The sequence below is a fragment of the Panthera onca genome, chromosome X (assembly GCF_046562875.1).
Source record: "Panthera onca isolate mPanOnc1 chromosome X, mPanOnc1 haplotype 2, whole genome shotgun sequence".
Classification (NCBI taxonomy): domain Eukaryota; kingdom Metazoa; phylum Chordata; class Mammalia; order Carnivora; family Felidae; genus Panthera; species Panthera onca.
Window position 1 is genome coordinate 42,347,814 of NC_138357.1, and position 16,479 is coordinate 42,364,292.

The 16,479-nt window shown below is 37.7% G+C and overlaps 1 protein-coding gene across 1 annotated transcript in view; it reads right to left on the reverse strand.

Annotated features, from left to right (window-relative positions):
* Nucleotides 1-16,479, reverse strand: part of RADX (RPA1 related single stranded DNA binding protein, X-linked) — a 71,239-nt gene that overhangs the window by 15,014 nt on the left and 39,746 nt on the right. The window contains exon 12 of the mRNA XM_081794370.1: nucleotides 3,573-3,863. Within this exon, the coding sequence (XP_081650496.1) occupies nucleotides 3,573-3,863 (291 nt within the window). The remainder of the gene's footprint in view (nucleotides 1-3,572; nucleotides 3,864-16,479) is intronic.

Consider the following 16,479-nt stretch of genomic DNA (forward strand, 5'->3'; position numbering starts at 1 on the left):
AGAGCCAATGTTATACTAACATCTAGAAGTCCAATCTAGGTTTGGAAAACTTTTCTTATATTTAAAGTAAAAAATAGTTCTTAAAATCAGAAGAAAATGACCAATAGATTTTGTACCTGGGCTTAAAGGCACTGAAAATTTAGTTTGTTACTTCATTCCAGTAGCTTGTTTTTGAAATGTGTTATTTCATAATAAGCAATGGACTGAGGTTTTAACGCTTAGAGGTAACACTAGAGATATCTCTTTGAGGCAAGTGAGATGGCATAGCAAGGATTTTAATACAAGAATGTACATTTCTGGAATAGGTTTCTGATGTTGCAGCAGTACCCAGTTGGTTGCTGGGAGCCATGAGAACTGCGGGAAGGACAATTAATCATTGTGTTCAATGTTCTCAATAATGATTTACCCTAGACCAGTCAGAGATAATGACTGCAAGAGGGCTGTGGTGTGAGTAACCTTTCTGGCTCTCAGAATAAGACACTTCACAATTACTGGGTCCTCCAGAGATCAGCAAGTTACCGCAGAGAGATAATCAATCACTGAAAGATAGTATCAGTGTAGGTGGACAATTTTCATGTTGGAAGAATTTTAAATATCATACAGATTTACCCGCCTGGAATTGGTTTAGCTAGTTTTATCTAAAAACAGAGGTCTAGAACGGAGGTCAGCAAATTATAACCTGGGGGGTCAAATCTTGCTTGCACCAGGCTTTGTACAACCCATGAGCTCAGAATGTTTTGTTTTTAATCTTAAATGGTTGAAAAAAATCAACAGAATATTTTGTGAAAATTTTGTGAAAATTATATGCACTTCAAATTTCAGTGTCTATAAATATTTATCCCCAAAGAGCATGCACATTCATTTATATATTGTCTATGGCTGCTTTCACACTAAAACAGCAGAACTAAGTAGTTCAGACAGATGCTGTATGACCTGCAAAGCCTCAAACATTTACTACTTGGCCCTTTACAGGACAAATTTACTCCCTTGTACAGAACACACTTAAGGTTATCTTTTGGTTTTAGGATCTTATCTTTTAACAAATAGTACAGTATTAAGAGATGTAATCCTCTCTTCTGAGTCCATTGCTCATGCCATGCTTAAAATGGACAGGTTATTTGGTCTCATAACACAACTTCGGTTTCATACTTTTACAAAAGGTATAATCAATTCACCACCTTCACACCTGATATTCACCAGTTATTTTAACCAAAATCTGAGAATATGTATACTTCCAGTGCTATTAGGAGAGTAGTATTTCTCAATCTTAATTCCACTGTTGCATACTTCACAAGCTGGACACACTGTTGTCATTGGCTCTAGTGTAGCTGTAAGTCTCCCTTAGGTAGGTAAGGGAGACTGGATGGGCTGCTTCTCTGGAGTATGCCAGAATTTTAAGGAGTGTGGTAAGGTCTCCCCTCAGATGATTTTGATAGGTTACCCCCTCCTACCAAGATTCCATAAGAATCAGTGAATCACTATCATTTATATTAGTTCTCTAGATTTCATTTCTGTATTAAGTTAAACCATTAGAGAGCTAAATTCTTGGATTTTGTAATAAGGCGAAAATATACTCCTTTACAGAAATGTCTTACTAAGATTTGACTATTATACTGATTATATATTATAAGGTTGATGTAAGACTCAATTATCTGAAGAGCAATTCCACATTTTAAAAAGGAAAACTATAGTTGCAAATATCCATCCATTTGTTATTCTGTGCTATTTACACAAGAACTTCATATGGTAAATTCAGACTTGAGTTTTGATAGAGGAAAAAAATAACAGGCTTCCTATATATGAGTGTTTGTTTTCTCTGAAATAGAAGATACGTTTAGAGACTCAGGAGACATGATTTCTAATCATGGCCTGGGTTCTATCTAGCCAGGGGGTAGGACTAAATGATATCCAAACTTCTTTTAACTTTAAAATCAAATACCTCATCAGGAATCCCCTTTATTTCTTCTTTCCAGAAAGCTCACAAAAAATTACTGCCAAATGGTAATTTAGTTGTTTGCAAGTACCTAATAAAACATACTTTTTCTGTTTCCTTTTAAACATTGTTTTGTTTTATCCATCTGTGGCTTATTTTTCCTTGTATTTCATCCCTGTAAACCACCTTAAATCCTTGAAAACAGGTAGGATATAAAACAGCACGAAAATGGGTAGGATATAAAACAGCATAATTCTAATATAGATTAGAGATGATTGGGCAGAATAACAAATTTTCCCTCTTCACATTTGATTCTTGCTTTTAAGTGATACAAAGAGACCAAGTAATGTAGTCTAGTAAAAAAAAAAAAAAATTTGAAACTTAGGTCTCACATGTCTAACAGAGTCAGCGGAAATTCATTACTTTTCATAGATTATTCACACATGCACAATCACATGTATGTACATACTTATGTGTGAGGAGGCAGAGAAGAGGCTTTGTAGAGGCTCTACAAAGAAGAGGCTCTCTTTGTGGAGAGAGTAAAAAGGAGGAAGAATCTTGATAAAGGTCAAGGTAATGCATTCCAGTGCTGTAGATACAAAAATCTTTGAAATGCATTTTCTTTCAGCCATTAATTTACTAATGACTTTTCCTCATTCTTTTATTTTAAGGTAACATGACCTTCCCTTAAGATACAAATACAAATACATTTTTTTTGTTGTTAACTATGAGAATAGCTTATTTTGGCTAAGATTTTATTTTAGGAATTTTTTTGTGTGTACATTTTTCATTCATTGGAAACAAATGTAAAATTAAATGTAACTTTAAGAATGTGTTGACTTTTTAAAAAGTTTTTATATAAATTCAAGTTAGTGAACATACAGTGTAATACCAGTTTCAGGGGTATAATATAGCGATTTGACACTTCTGTACAACACTCAGTGCTCATCAAAACAAATGTCCTCCTTAATCCCTGTTACCTATTTAATCCATTCCCCTCACCCACCTTCTCTGTGGTAACCATCAGTTTGTTCTCTTAAAAAAAAAGTCTTGCCTTTTAAATTTATGTAAGTTTTAAAGCTACTTCTCAGTTTTGAACTGCCTGAGAAAAATCAGTTTATTTTCCCTTACAGACCAGGGAAGTTTTTTAAGTAGCTTCTTTCTGTTACAACCTGAGTTAGCTGAGAATTTTATTTTCTTCAGGGGCTAAACAGATCTCTGTTCATAGAAGCCTCTCTAGATTAGTATGATTGGTACCTTTTTTCTTTAACCTACATTTTACCTTTCAATAGTTCAGATACTCCAAGAAAGAGGCAGAAAACATGAGCAAGAAAGTGGTGGCTAAAGAACAAAATCAGTTTTAGAAGTAGTCAGGTTGTCAGGGGTGAGGAAAGTTCCCTTGGTTCCCATTCTCTTCTGCCCAAATACTTTCCTAGGACTTGCCAATGTTTAAAAGCCCACAGAGCTTAATGTATTCCAGAGTTAGTGCTCCATTCCTTTGGTTTGAGCCAAGCAGGAGCGTTCCTTGGACATTATTTCTTTTGGAGGGGGGAGCATAATTTCTTAAAGCAAAATAGTATCATCTATATTGAAAATATATTAAGTTAACAATTTTCAAAGAAAATAACACTTGACTTACCTAGAATGGTTACTTCGAAATGTCCAAGGCTTCGGGCACTTTTAAAGTCCTCAAGTTTTGGAGGCCTTCCCTCTGGTGGTATGTATTTTGCAGGCTGAGAATTAAACTGCTCAGTGAGAAACTTTCTCTGCTCGAAAATAAATTTCCGTGGAATACTTTCAGGATGAACACAGCTATAATGCAAGTGATCTATTAAGCCAAACTTTTTCTCTCTCCACAGCGGACTTTCCCATCTATCGCTTATAGTTTTTCTCGCTTTCCCTTGGACACTAGCGCTTGTGCTTTCTCGACCTGTTAAAGACACAATGAGACAGACACAATGGACCTTATTTATAAATCAAACAAACTAAGTCGTTCAGTACAAAAAAGCACAGATTAAGGAGGAATAGTTTAGTCAACTTTAACAATTAAACCACTTATAAAATATAAATTGAGGAATCAGGGAAGATGGCGGCGCAGGAGGACGCTGGGCTCACCGCACGTCCTGCTGATCACTTAGATTCCACCTACACCTGCCTAAATAACCCAGAAAACCGCCAGAGGATTAGCAGAACGGAGGCTCCGGAGCCAAGCGCAGATGAGAGGCCCATGGAAGAGGGTAGGAAGGGCGGCAAGGTGGTGCGCGTTCCACGGACTGGCGGGAGGGAGCCGGGGCAGAGGGACGGCCTGCCGGCCAAGCAGAGCCCCCGAGTCTGGCTGGCAAAAGCGGAGGGGTCGGTCGGAGTGTGTTCCGACAGCAAGCGTGACTTAGCGTCTGGGAGGTCATAAGTTAACAGCTCTGCTCGGAAAGCGGGAAGGCTGGAGGACGAACGGAGGGAGAGTTGCTGAGCCCCCGGACGACAAAGCTCAGTTTGGTGGGGAACAAAGGCGCTCGCCAGCGCCATCTCCCTCGCCCATCCCCCAGCCAAAATCCCAAAGGGAACCAGTTCCTGCCAGGGAACTTGCTCGCTCCGCTCAAATACCCAACTCTGTGCTTCTGCGGAGCCAAACCTCCCACAGCGGATCTGACTCCCTCCCGCTGCCACAGGGCCCCTCCTGAAGTGGATCACCTAAGGAGAAGCGAGCTAAGCCTTCCCCTCCTGCCCCCGTGCACCTTGCCTACCCACCCCAGCTAATACACTAGATCCCCAGCACCACAAGCCTGGCAGTGTGCAAGTAGCCCAGACGGGCCACACCACCCCACAGTGAATCCTGCCCCTAGGAGAGGGGAAGAGAAGGCACACACCAGTCTGACTGTGGCCCCAGCGGTGGGCTGGGGGCAGACATCAGGTCGGACTGCGGCCCCGCCCACCAACTCCAGTTATACACCACAGCACAGGGGAAGTGCCCTGCAGGTCCTCATCACTCCAGGGATTATCCAAAATGACCAAACGGAAGAATTCCCCTCAGAAGAATCTCCAGGAAATAACAACAGCCAATGAACTGATCAAAAAGGATTTAAATAATATAACAGAAAGTGAATTTAGAATAATAGTCATAAAATTAATCGCTGGGCTTGAAAACAGTATAGAGGACAGCAGAGAATCTCTTGCTACAGAGATCAAGGGACTAAGGAACAGTCACGAGGAGCTGAAAAACGCTTTAAACGAAATGCAAAACAAAATGGAAACGACGACAGCTCGGATTGAAGAGGTAGAGGAGAGAATAGGTGAACTAGAAGATAAAGTTATGGAAAAAGAGGAAGCTGAGAGAAAGAGAGATAAAAAAATCCAGGAGTATGAGGGAAAAATTAGAGAACTAAGTGATACACTAAAAAGAAATAATATACGCATAATTGGTATCCCAGAGGAGGAAGAGAGAGGGAAAGGTGCTGAAGGGGTACTTGAAGAAATAATAGCTGAGAACTTCCCTGAACTGGGGAAGGAAAAAGGCATTGAAATCCAAGAGGCACAGAGAACTCCCTTCAGACGTAACTTGAATCGATCTTCTGCACGACATATCATAGTGAAACTGGCAAAATACAAGGATAAAGAGAAAATTCTGAAAGCAGCAAGGGAGAAACACGCTCTAACATATAAAGGGAGACCTATAAGACTCGTGACTGATCTCTCTTTTGAAACTTGGCAGGCCAGAAAGGATTGGCACAAGATCTTCAGTGTGCTAAACACAAAAAATATGCAGCCGAGAATCCTTTATCCAGCAAGTCTGTCATTTAGAATAGAAGGAGAGATAAAGGTCTTCCCAAACAAACAAAAACTGAAGGAATTTGTCACCACTAAACCAGCCCTACAAGAGATCCTAAGGGGGATCCTGTGAGACAAAGTACCAGAGACATCGCTACAAGCATAAAACATACAGACATCACAATGACTCTAAACCCGTATCTTTCTATAATATCACTGAATGTAAATGGATTAAATGCGCCAACCAAAAGACATAGGGTATCAGAATGGATAAAAAAACAAGACCCATCTATTTGCTGTCTACAAGAGACTCATTTTAGACCTGAGGACACCTTCAGATTGAGAGTAAGGGGATGGAGAACTATTTATCATGCTACTGGAAGCCAAAAGAAAGCTGGAGTAGCCATACTTATATCAGACAAACTAGACTTTAAATTAAAGGCTGTAACAAGAGATGAAGAAGGGCATTATATAATAATTACAGGGTCTATCCATCAGGAAGAGCTAACAATTTTAAATGTCTATGCGCCGAATACCGCAGCCCCCAAATATATAAAACAATTACTCATAAACATAAGCAACCTTATTGATAAGAATGTGGTCATTGCAGGGGACTTTAACACTCCACTTACAGCAATGGATAGATCATCTAGACACACGGTCAATAAAGAAACAAGGGCCCTGAATGATACATTGGATCAGATGGACTTGACAGATATATTTAGAACTCTGCATCCCAAAGCAACAGAATATACTTTCTTCTCGAGTGCACATGGAACATTCTCCAAGATAGATCATATACTGGGTCACAAAAGAGCCCTTCATAAGTTCACAAGAATTGAAATTATACCATGCATACTTTCAGACCACAATGCTATGAAGGTTGAAATCAACCACAGGAAAAAGTCTGGAAAACCTCCAAAAGCATGGAGGTTAAAGAACACCCTACTAAAGAATGAGTGGGTCAACCAGGCAATTAGAGAATGAATTAAAAAATATATGGAAACAAACGAAAATGAAAATACAACAATCCAAACGCTTTGGGACTCAGCGAAGGCAGTCCTGAGAGGAAAATACATTGCAAACCAGGCCTATCTCAAGAAACAAGAAAAATCCCAAATACAAAATCTAACAGCACACCTAAAGGAAATAGAAGCAGAACAGCAAAGGCAGCCTAAACCCAGCAGAAGAAGAGAAATAATAAAGATCAGAGCAGAAATAAACAATATAGCATCTAAAAAAACTGTAGAGCAGATCAACGAAACCAAGAGTTGCTTTTTGGAAAAATAAACAAAATTGACAAAACTCTAGCCAGGCTTCTCAAAAAGAAAAGGGAGATGACCCAAATAGATAAAATCATGAATGAAAATGGAATGATTACAACCAATCCCTCAGAGATACAAACAATTATCAGGGAATACTATGAAAAATTATATGCCAACAAATTGGACAACCTGGAAGAAATGGACAAATTCCTAAACACCCACACTCTTCCAAAACTCAATCAGGAGGAAATAGAAAGCTTGAACAGACCCATAACCAGCGAAGAAATTAAATCGGTTATCAAAAATCTCCCAACAAATAAGAGTCCAGGACCAGATGGCTTCCCAGGGGAGTTCTACCAGACGTTTAAAGCAGAGATAATACCTATCCTTCTCAAGCTATTCCAAGAAATAGAAAGGGAAGGAAAACTTCCAGACTGATTCTATGAAGCCAGTATTACTTTGATTCCTAAACCAGACAGAGACCCAGTAAAAAAAGAGAACGACAGGCCAATATCCCTGATGAATATGGATGCAAAAATTCTCAATAAGATACTAGCAAATCGAATTCAACAGCATATAAAAAGAATGATTCACCATGATCAAGTGGGATTCATTCCTGGGATGCAGGGCTGGTTCAACATTCGCAAATCAATCAACGTGATACATCACATTAATAAAAGAAAAGAGAAGAACCATATGATCCTGTCAATCGATGCAGAAAAGGCCTTTGACAAAATCCAGCACCCTTTCTTAATAAAAACCCTTGAGAAAGTCGGGATAGAAGGAACATACTTAAAGATCATAAAAGCCATTTATGAAAAGCCCACAGCTAACATCATCCTCAATGGGGAAAAACTGAGAGCTTTTTCCCTGAGATCAGGAACATGACAGGGATGCCCACTCTCACTGCTGTTGTTTAACATAGTGTTGGAAGTTCTAGCATCAGCAATCAGACAACAAAAGGAAATCAAAGGCATCCAAATTGGCAAAGATGAAGTCAAGCTTTCGCTTTTTGCAGATGACATGATATTATACATGGAAAATCCGATAGACTCCACCAAAAGTCTGCTAGAACTGATACATGAATTCAGCAAAGTTGCAGGATACAAAATCAATGTGCAGAAATCAGTTGCATTCTTATACACTAACAATGAAGCAACAGAAAGACAAATGAAGAAACTGATCCCATTCACAATTGCACCAAGTAGCATAAAATACCTAGGAATAAATCTAACCAAAGATGTAAAAGATCTGTATGCTGAAAACTATAGAAAGCTTATGCAGGTAATTGAAGAAGATATAAAGAAATGGAAAGACATTCCCTGCTCATGGATTGGAAGAATAAATATTGTCAAAATGTCAATACTACCCAAAGCTATCTACACATTCAATGCAATCCCAATCAAAATTGCACCAGCATTCTTCTCGAAACTAGAACAAGCCATCCTAAAATTCATATGGAACCACAAAAGGCCCCGAATAGCCAAAGTAAGTTTGAAGAAGAAGACCAAAGCGGGAGGCATCACAATCCCAGACTTTAGCCTCTACTACAAAGCTGTCATCATCAAGACAGCATGGTATTGGCACAAAAACAGACACAGAGACCAATGGAATAGAATAGAAACCCCAGAACTAGACCCACAAACGTATGGCCAACTCATCTTTGACAAAGCAGGAAAGAACATCCAATGGAAAAAAGACAGTCTCTTTAACAAATGGTGCTGGGAGAACTGGACAGCAACATGCAGAAGGTTGAAACTAGACCACTTTCTCACACCATTCACAAAAATAAACTCAAAATGGATAAAGGACCTGAATGTGAGACAGGAAACCATCAAAACCCTAGAGGAGAAAGCAGGAAAAGACCTCTCTGACCTCAGCCGTAGCAATCTCTTACTCGACACATCCCCAAAGGCAAGGGAATTAAAAGCAAAAATGAACTATTGGGACCTTATGAAGATAAAAAGCTTCTGCACAGCAAAGGAAACAACCAACAAAACTAAAAGGCAACCAACGGAATGGGAAAAGATATTTGCAAATGACATATCGGACAAAGGGCTCGTATCCAAAATCTATAAAGAGCTCACCAAACTCCACACCCGAAAAACAAATAACCCAGTGAAGAAATGGGCAGAAAACATGAATAGACACTTCTCTAAAGAAGACATCCGGATGGCCAGCAGGCACATGAAAAGATGCTCAACGTCGCTCCTCATCAGGGAAATACAAATCAAAACCACACTCAGATATCACCTCACGCCAGTCAGAGTGGCCAAAGTGAACAAATCAGGAGACTATAGATGCTGGAGAGGATGTGGAGAAACGGGAACCCTCTTGCACTGCTGGTGGGAATGCAAACTGGTGCAGCCACTCTGGAAAGCAGTGTGGAGGTTCCTCAGAAAATTAAAAATAGACCTACTCTATGACCCAGCAATAGCACTGCTAGGAATTTACCCAAGGGATACAGGAGTGCTGATGCATAGGGGCACTTGTACCCCAATGTTTATAGCAGCACTCTCAACAAAAGCCAAATTATGGAAAGAGCCTAAATGTTCATCAACTGATGAATGGATAAAGAAATTGTGGTTTATATACACAATGGAATACTACGTGGCAATGAGAAAGAATGAAATATGGCCTTTTGTAGCAACGTGGATGGAACTGGAGAGTGTGATGCTAAGTGAAATAAGCCATACAGAGAAAGACAGATACCATATGGTTTAACTCTTATGTGGCTCCTGAGAAACTTAACAGAAACCCATGGGGGAGGGGAAGGAAAAAAAAAAGAGGTTACAGTGGGAGAGAGCCAAAGCATAAGAGACTGTTAAAAACTGAGAACAAACTGAGGGTTGATGGGGGGTGGGAGGGAGGGGAGGGTGGGTGATGGGTATTGAGGGCCCTCAATAAGCACAGGGTGTTGTATGGAAACCAATTTGACAATAAATTTCATATATTGAAAAAAAAAAGAAGCATAAAATACCTAGGAATAAACGTAACCAAAGATGTAAAAGATCTGTATGCTGAAAACTATAGAGAGAGATATAAAGAAATGGAAAAACATTCCGTGCTCATGGGTTGGAAGAATAAATATTGTTAAAATGTCAATACCACCCAAATCTATCTAAACATTCAATGCAATCTCAATCAAAATTGCACCAGCATTGTTCTCGAAGCTAGAACAAGCAATCCTAAAATTCATATGGAACCATAAAAGGCCCCGAACAGCCAAAGTCATTTTGAAGAAGAAGACCAAAGCAGGAGGCATCACAATCCCAGACTTTAGCCTCTACTACAAAGCTGTAATCATCAAGACAGCATGGTATTGGCACAAAAACAGACACAGAGACCAATGGAATAGAATAGAAACCCCAGAACTAGACCCACAAGAGTATGGCCAACTAATGTTTGACAAAGCAGGAAAGAGTATCCAATGGAAAAAAGACAGTCTCTTTAACAAATGGTGCTGGGAGAACTGGTCAGCAACATGCAGAAGGATGAGACTAGACCACTTTCTTACACCATTCACAAAAATTAGCTCAAAATGGTTAAAGGACGTGAATGTGAGACAGGAAACCATCAAAACCCTAGAGGAGAAAGCAGGAAAAGACCTCTGACCTCAGTCGCAGCAATTTCTTACTTGACACATCCCCAAAGGCAAGGGAATTAAAAGCAAAAATGAACTATTGGGACCTCATGAAGATAAAAAGCTTCTGCACAGCAAAGGAAAGAATCAACAAAACTAAAAGGCAACCAACGGAATGGGAAAAGATATTTGCAAATGACATATCGGACAAAGGGCTCGTATCCAAAATCTATAAAGAGCTCACCAAACTCCACACCCGAAAAACAAATAATCCAGTGAAGAAATGGCCAGAAAACATGATAGACACTTCTCTAAAGAAGACATCCAGATGGCCAACAGACACATGAAAAGATGCTCAACGTCGCTCTTCATCAGGGAAATAGAAATCAAAACCACACTCAGATATCACCTCACGCCAGTCAGAGTGGCTAAAATGAACAAACCAGGAGACTATAGATGCTGGAGAGGATGTGGAGAAACGGGAACCTTCTTGCACTGTTGGTGGGAATGCAAACTGGTGCAGCCGCTCTGGAAAGCAGTGTGGAGGTTCCTCAGAAAATTAAAAATAGACCTACTCTATGACCCAGCAATAGCACTGCTAGGAATTTACCCAAGGGATACAGGAGTGCTGATGCATAGGGGCACTTGTACCCCAATGTTTATAGCAGCACTCTCAACAATAGCCAAATTATGGAAAGAGCCTAAATGTCCATCAACTGATGAATGGATAAAGAAATTGTGGTTTATATACACAATGGAATACTATGTGGCAATGAGAAAGAATGAAATATGTCCCTTTGTAGCCACGTGGATGGAACTGGAGAGTATTAAGTGAAATAAGTCATAGAGAGAAAGACAGATACCATGTTTTCACTCTTATGTCGATCCTGAGAAACTTAACAGATATCTATGGGGGAGGGGAAGAAAAAAAAAAAGAGGCTAGAGAGGGAGAGAGCCAAAGCATAAGAGATTCTTAAAAACGGAGAACAAACTGAGGGTTGATGGTGCGTGGGAGGGAGGGGAGGGTGGGTGATGGGTATTGAGGAGGGCACCTTTTGGGGTAAGCACTGGGTGTTGTATGGAAACCAATTTGAAAATAAATTTCATATTAAAAAAATGAAAAAATAAAACCATTTACTTATTTTAAATAAAATAAAATGCAAATCAAATTATGCCTCTTAATGTTTTCCAAAATCTCTCCCTTAGTGACTAGAGAATAAAGTCCAAGTTTCTTCATATGGCATACTAGGTCCTCCGTTAATGTCGATCTTTAATATTTCTTCAGCCATTTGACTACTCCCTGCCTTACACTTTATACTCTAGCAACACCACAACAGTTGGTGGTTCCATGAGATTTCCATGAAATGTCTTATCTTTGTACCTATGCTAAAACTCTTGTAGGCTTATATACACTTGGCTAATTTGACAAACGTCTATTCATCTTTTAAGAATTAGTTCAAGTATCACCTGTATACTCTAGTGTTTTAAACTTATCTTTTATTTTTTTAGACAGAAACATTGGAAAAATACATAGAATACCATAGTAAATACCAGTATATCCAACACCCAGAATTCACATTTTCAGACTTATATTTTGCCATCTTTGCTTCAAATACTGTCACATATTTTACTATATAAGTTTTAAAACATCAACAGTAGGTAGGAGAGTACAACGAATCCCCATGATTCTACCATCCAGTTTTAACATTTATCACCACATGGCCACCCTTCTTTCATGTATATTCTATGTACTCCCAAACCTACTGTTCTTTTTAAAGCAAATCTTTGAGATATCATTTTACCCATAAATAATTCAACGTGTATCTTTAAAGGACTTCTTAAAACAAAAAACATGATATCATAACACTGTTAATAATAATAATTGTAATGTATTATCAAATATTGTGGTCAAATTTTTCCATGGTCTCATAAATTATTTGAATTTGGTTTGCTCACATCAGGATGCTTCAGATAAAATATGAATAAAATAATAAAATAAACAGAACACTTAAGATGAGTTTTAAATCACCTTTCTTTACCCTTCCTGGCCACATTCTCTTCTTTCCTCCCCTAGAGACAACTTATATCATTAATTAGCTATATATCTTTCCATTCCAGAATAGATTCCTATATATGTATCTATGAAAAATAAATAGTTTGGCTTTGGACGTTCTTAGAAATGTGTACAAATTAAATTATAATACCCTCTTGTAGTTTTAAAAACAGTTATAAGTTTTATACTCTTTCATTACTACAACTGTTCATTTGTAGTTTTCTTTTTTATTCTTGGTCAGTATTGCTAGAGATTTCTCTACTGTGTAAATCTCTTAAGAGAACCAGCTTTACGTTCCACTATTCTCTTTTTTGTTTTATATTTCACTAATTTGTTTGTAATTTTATTCTCGTATTTTACTGACTCTGAAATGGTATAGGGGTGCCTGGCTGGCTCAGTCAGTAGAACATGTGACTCTTGATATTGGGATTTGAATTACTTAAAAATAAAATATTTAAAAATACAATAAAATGCTGCAAATTTTAAAACACGTCATTATTTCATGTGCCACTAAAAAAATAGATTGCCAATTAAATAATGATGTATAATTCATTTTGGAATGTGCATCCCAGTATCAGAGATGTTAAAATATGCAAAAATGGATATCTTGGAATTGATGACATATAGAATTTCTGTCTGTTTAATTTGGGTTTGATTTTCTCCATTAGATTTTTTTTTTAAATTTTATTTAAATATAAGTTAGTTAACATACCATTAGATTCCTTTAAACATATTGAAACTTTTTTTATGGCCACATTATGGTTAATCTTGGTAAATGTTCCATGTGTACTTGAAAAGAATATGTATTCTGCCATTATTAGGTAGAGTGTTTTATAAATATTATGTCAAGTTGGTTGATAATGTTATATATTCTTACTGATTTACTGTCTAGTTTTTCCTATCAATTCTTGGGAAAGGGATGTTAAAGTCCTTAAACATAATTGTGGATTTGTCTGTTTCTCCACTCAATTTGTCAGTTGCCATTTACCTAGAAGCTTTATTGTAAGGTACCTACACATTTAGGATTAGCATGTTTTCCTCGACAGTTGTAAACAGTATAATATTCTTAACCGACTGAGTCACCCAGGTGCCCCAAGTGTGTCTCTTATATGCAGCATATAACTAGATTAATTTTTAAAACTGATGCATGAAAGCTTAACATGTTTTCATTTGTTGAAATTGTTGATGTATTTGGAATTATTTGTGCTATATAATTTTGTGGTTTTTCTTAATCATGCATTTTCTTTTCTACCTTCCATTGTCCTGATCAAATTTTCACAATTCCCCTTTTTTTCTGTGCTGCTTTGAAAGTTATACCCCCTATACCTATTCTTTCAGCATGCCCTTAAAAATTTAACTTTCATGTTTGAAATTACAAAGCCTACAGTTCATCAATCACTTCCTTTCTCAATAAAGATAAAATGACCTAACAATGCTTTCTCATCTTCCCACCTATCTTATTTTAAATAGTATTTTAGTTTTACTTTGTTTCAAATCACATGAAATTATTTACCATAGTTATTAATTTTTACTGCCTATTTTTAGTTATATTTACCAATATTTCACCAACTTCTTTCCTCATAATTTCTTCTAGCATTTTGATACTTATTTGGTTTATTTTCATTCTTTAGTAACTCTCATTGAGACAATATGAGTAATAACTCTCACAGTCTCTGAATATCTAAAAATATATATATATTTCACCCTCAAAGTTTGTTTAGATAGACATAGAATTCTAGGTTGGAAAACATTTTCTTTCAAGATTTTGAAGACATTTTCCATTATCTAAGGCATCTATTGTTGCTGGTAAGAAATCTTCCAGTCTAATTATATTTCTTTTGTAGATGAAAATGTGTTTTCTGTCTGGCAATTTAAGATTTAAATTTTTTTAATTTTTATATCTGAGAGAGTGAGCGAGCAGGGGACAGGCAGAGAGAGACAGAGACAGAGACTGTCTCTGACAGAGACAGAGACAGTAAAGTAGGCTCCAGGTTCTGAACTGTCAGCATAGGGCCCGACATGGGGCTCAAACTCACAAGTCATGAGATCATGACCTGAGCTGAAGTCAGACGCTTAACCACTTAACTGACTGAGCCACCCAGGCGCCCCTCTTTCTGGCAGTTTTTAAGATATTTACTATCTGTGATGCAGTGGAGGTTCACTACGATGCATCTGCATATGAATTTAATTCTTCTGCTCAGGATTCATTGTGATCCTTCAACCTAATGATTAACATATAATCCTTAATTTTGAAAATGTATCCTTCAAATATTGATTCTTCTTGATTATTCTGTCTTCTTGGAACTTTTATTAGATATAAATTGAACCTTCTCACCCTATCCACCATGCCAGTTTCCCAGATGTTTACTAATTAATTACACACATTTCCATAATATTGGGAGTGTGATCTTTGTTTGGTTACATACATTATTCTTTTCTTTTACCTTGCCAAACTCTTTACCTATCTCTGGTGTGATTTCCTCTGTACCTATCTTCCAAATGTTCTAATTCTCTCTTCATCTACATTTGCTTCCTCTTCAACCCATTGTAAATATATGCCTTATGGTTTCTATTCACTCCTTTAACCTTTTAAACATGTATTTACTTGAAAGCCTCTTTCTGATTGGTTTCATATTTCTAGTTCCTAGGCTATAAATTTTCCCTACATATTACATCTGATCACATTGCCTCAAAGTGGTTCATTTTCTTGGCAAATCTGTAATTTTTTTAATCATGAATTTTCTACATTTTCTATGGGAGTCCCAAATACCCTAGGTTATAAGATGCCTCTTTGAGGCAGTTTCACACCTACCCTTGTCAAGACCTTAAGGGTTTCACTGATTTGAGATCAGATATTACTGTTTACTCCTTAGCTCAGTGTCCTCACCATTATAGTCCACTGAACTGTGACCACACCTCCACGTTGCACATGTCTAAGATTCCAATTTCTCTCAGGTGACTTTTTCCTAACTATTGTCCAGAGGATAAAGAAAGCTCCTTGATACTTCCCCACACCAATGGACATACTTTCTCTGGTCCTTCATAAACTTCCAACATTATTTTAGTTCTACTTCACATGCAGGAGGCCTGTGGTCTGGACTCTCCTTGCCATATAATTATTATACCTCAGCCTATAATCATTCAGGTCTCTATCCAGTTCTGAAATGCCCAAGAGCAGTTTTAATTTTAGTTCCTACTCACTACTAAATTTAAGATGTTTTATTTCTAGCACCCAAGGATTTTTCATTCTTGCTCTGAGCTTTGTCATATATTTATAGTATAATGATTTTTCCCTTATTCTCTATGCTTTAATTTTGGTGGGGGGGATGCAGACTTCAGATCCTTTCATGGGCTTTTAATCTGCCAGACTGACAAGAAATCAACTGCAAAATAAGAACAACTCAAGGGGCTCGTGGGTAGCTCAGTCAGTTGAGCGTTCGATTTCAGCTCAGGTCATGATCTCATTGCTTGTGAGTTTGAGCCCCGCATCAGGCTCTGTGATGATAGCTCAGAGCCTGGAGCCTGCTTTAGATTCTGTGTCTCTGTCTCCACTCTTCCCCCACTCTCACTCTTTCTCTCTCTCTCTCTCAAAAATAAACAAACATTAAAAAAATAAAATAAAGAATAACTCAAAGAGCACAAAAGACATAAAGTGTTAAAAAGTCTAGTCCAGCGAGATGACCCCTTATAAGACCAGATTTAAACCAATCACTCTGAGGCACTAAATTGTCCTACAAAATTACTTCAGAAATGAGCCAAATATTCAAACCAGTCAACCCAATAGCAAAGAAAGCTTTACCTATATTTATTTAAGCTTTACCTATATTTATTTTCAAATAAAATTTAAACTTCCTACTTTATTCTTCTGGCAATTAAAAACAGT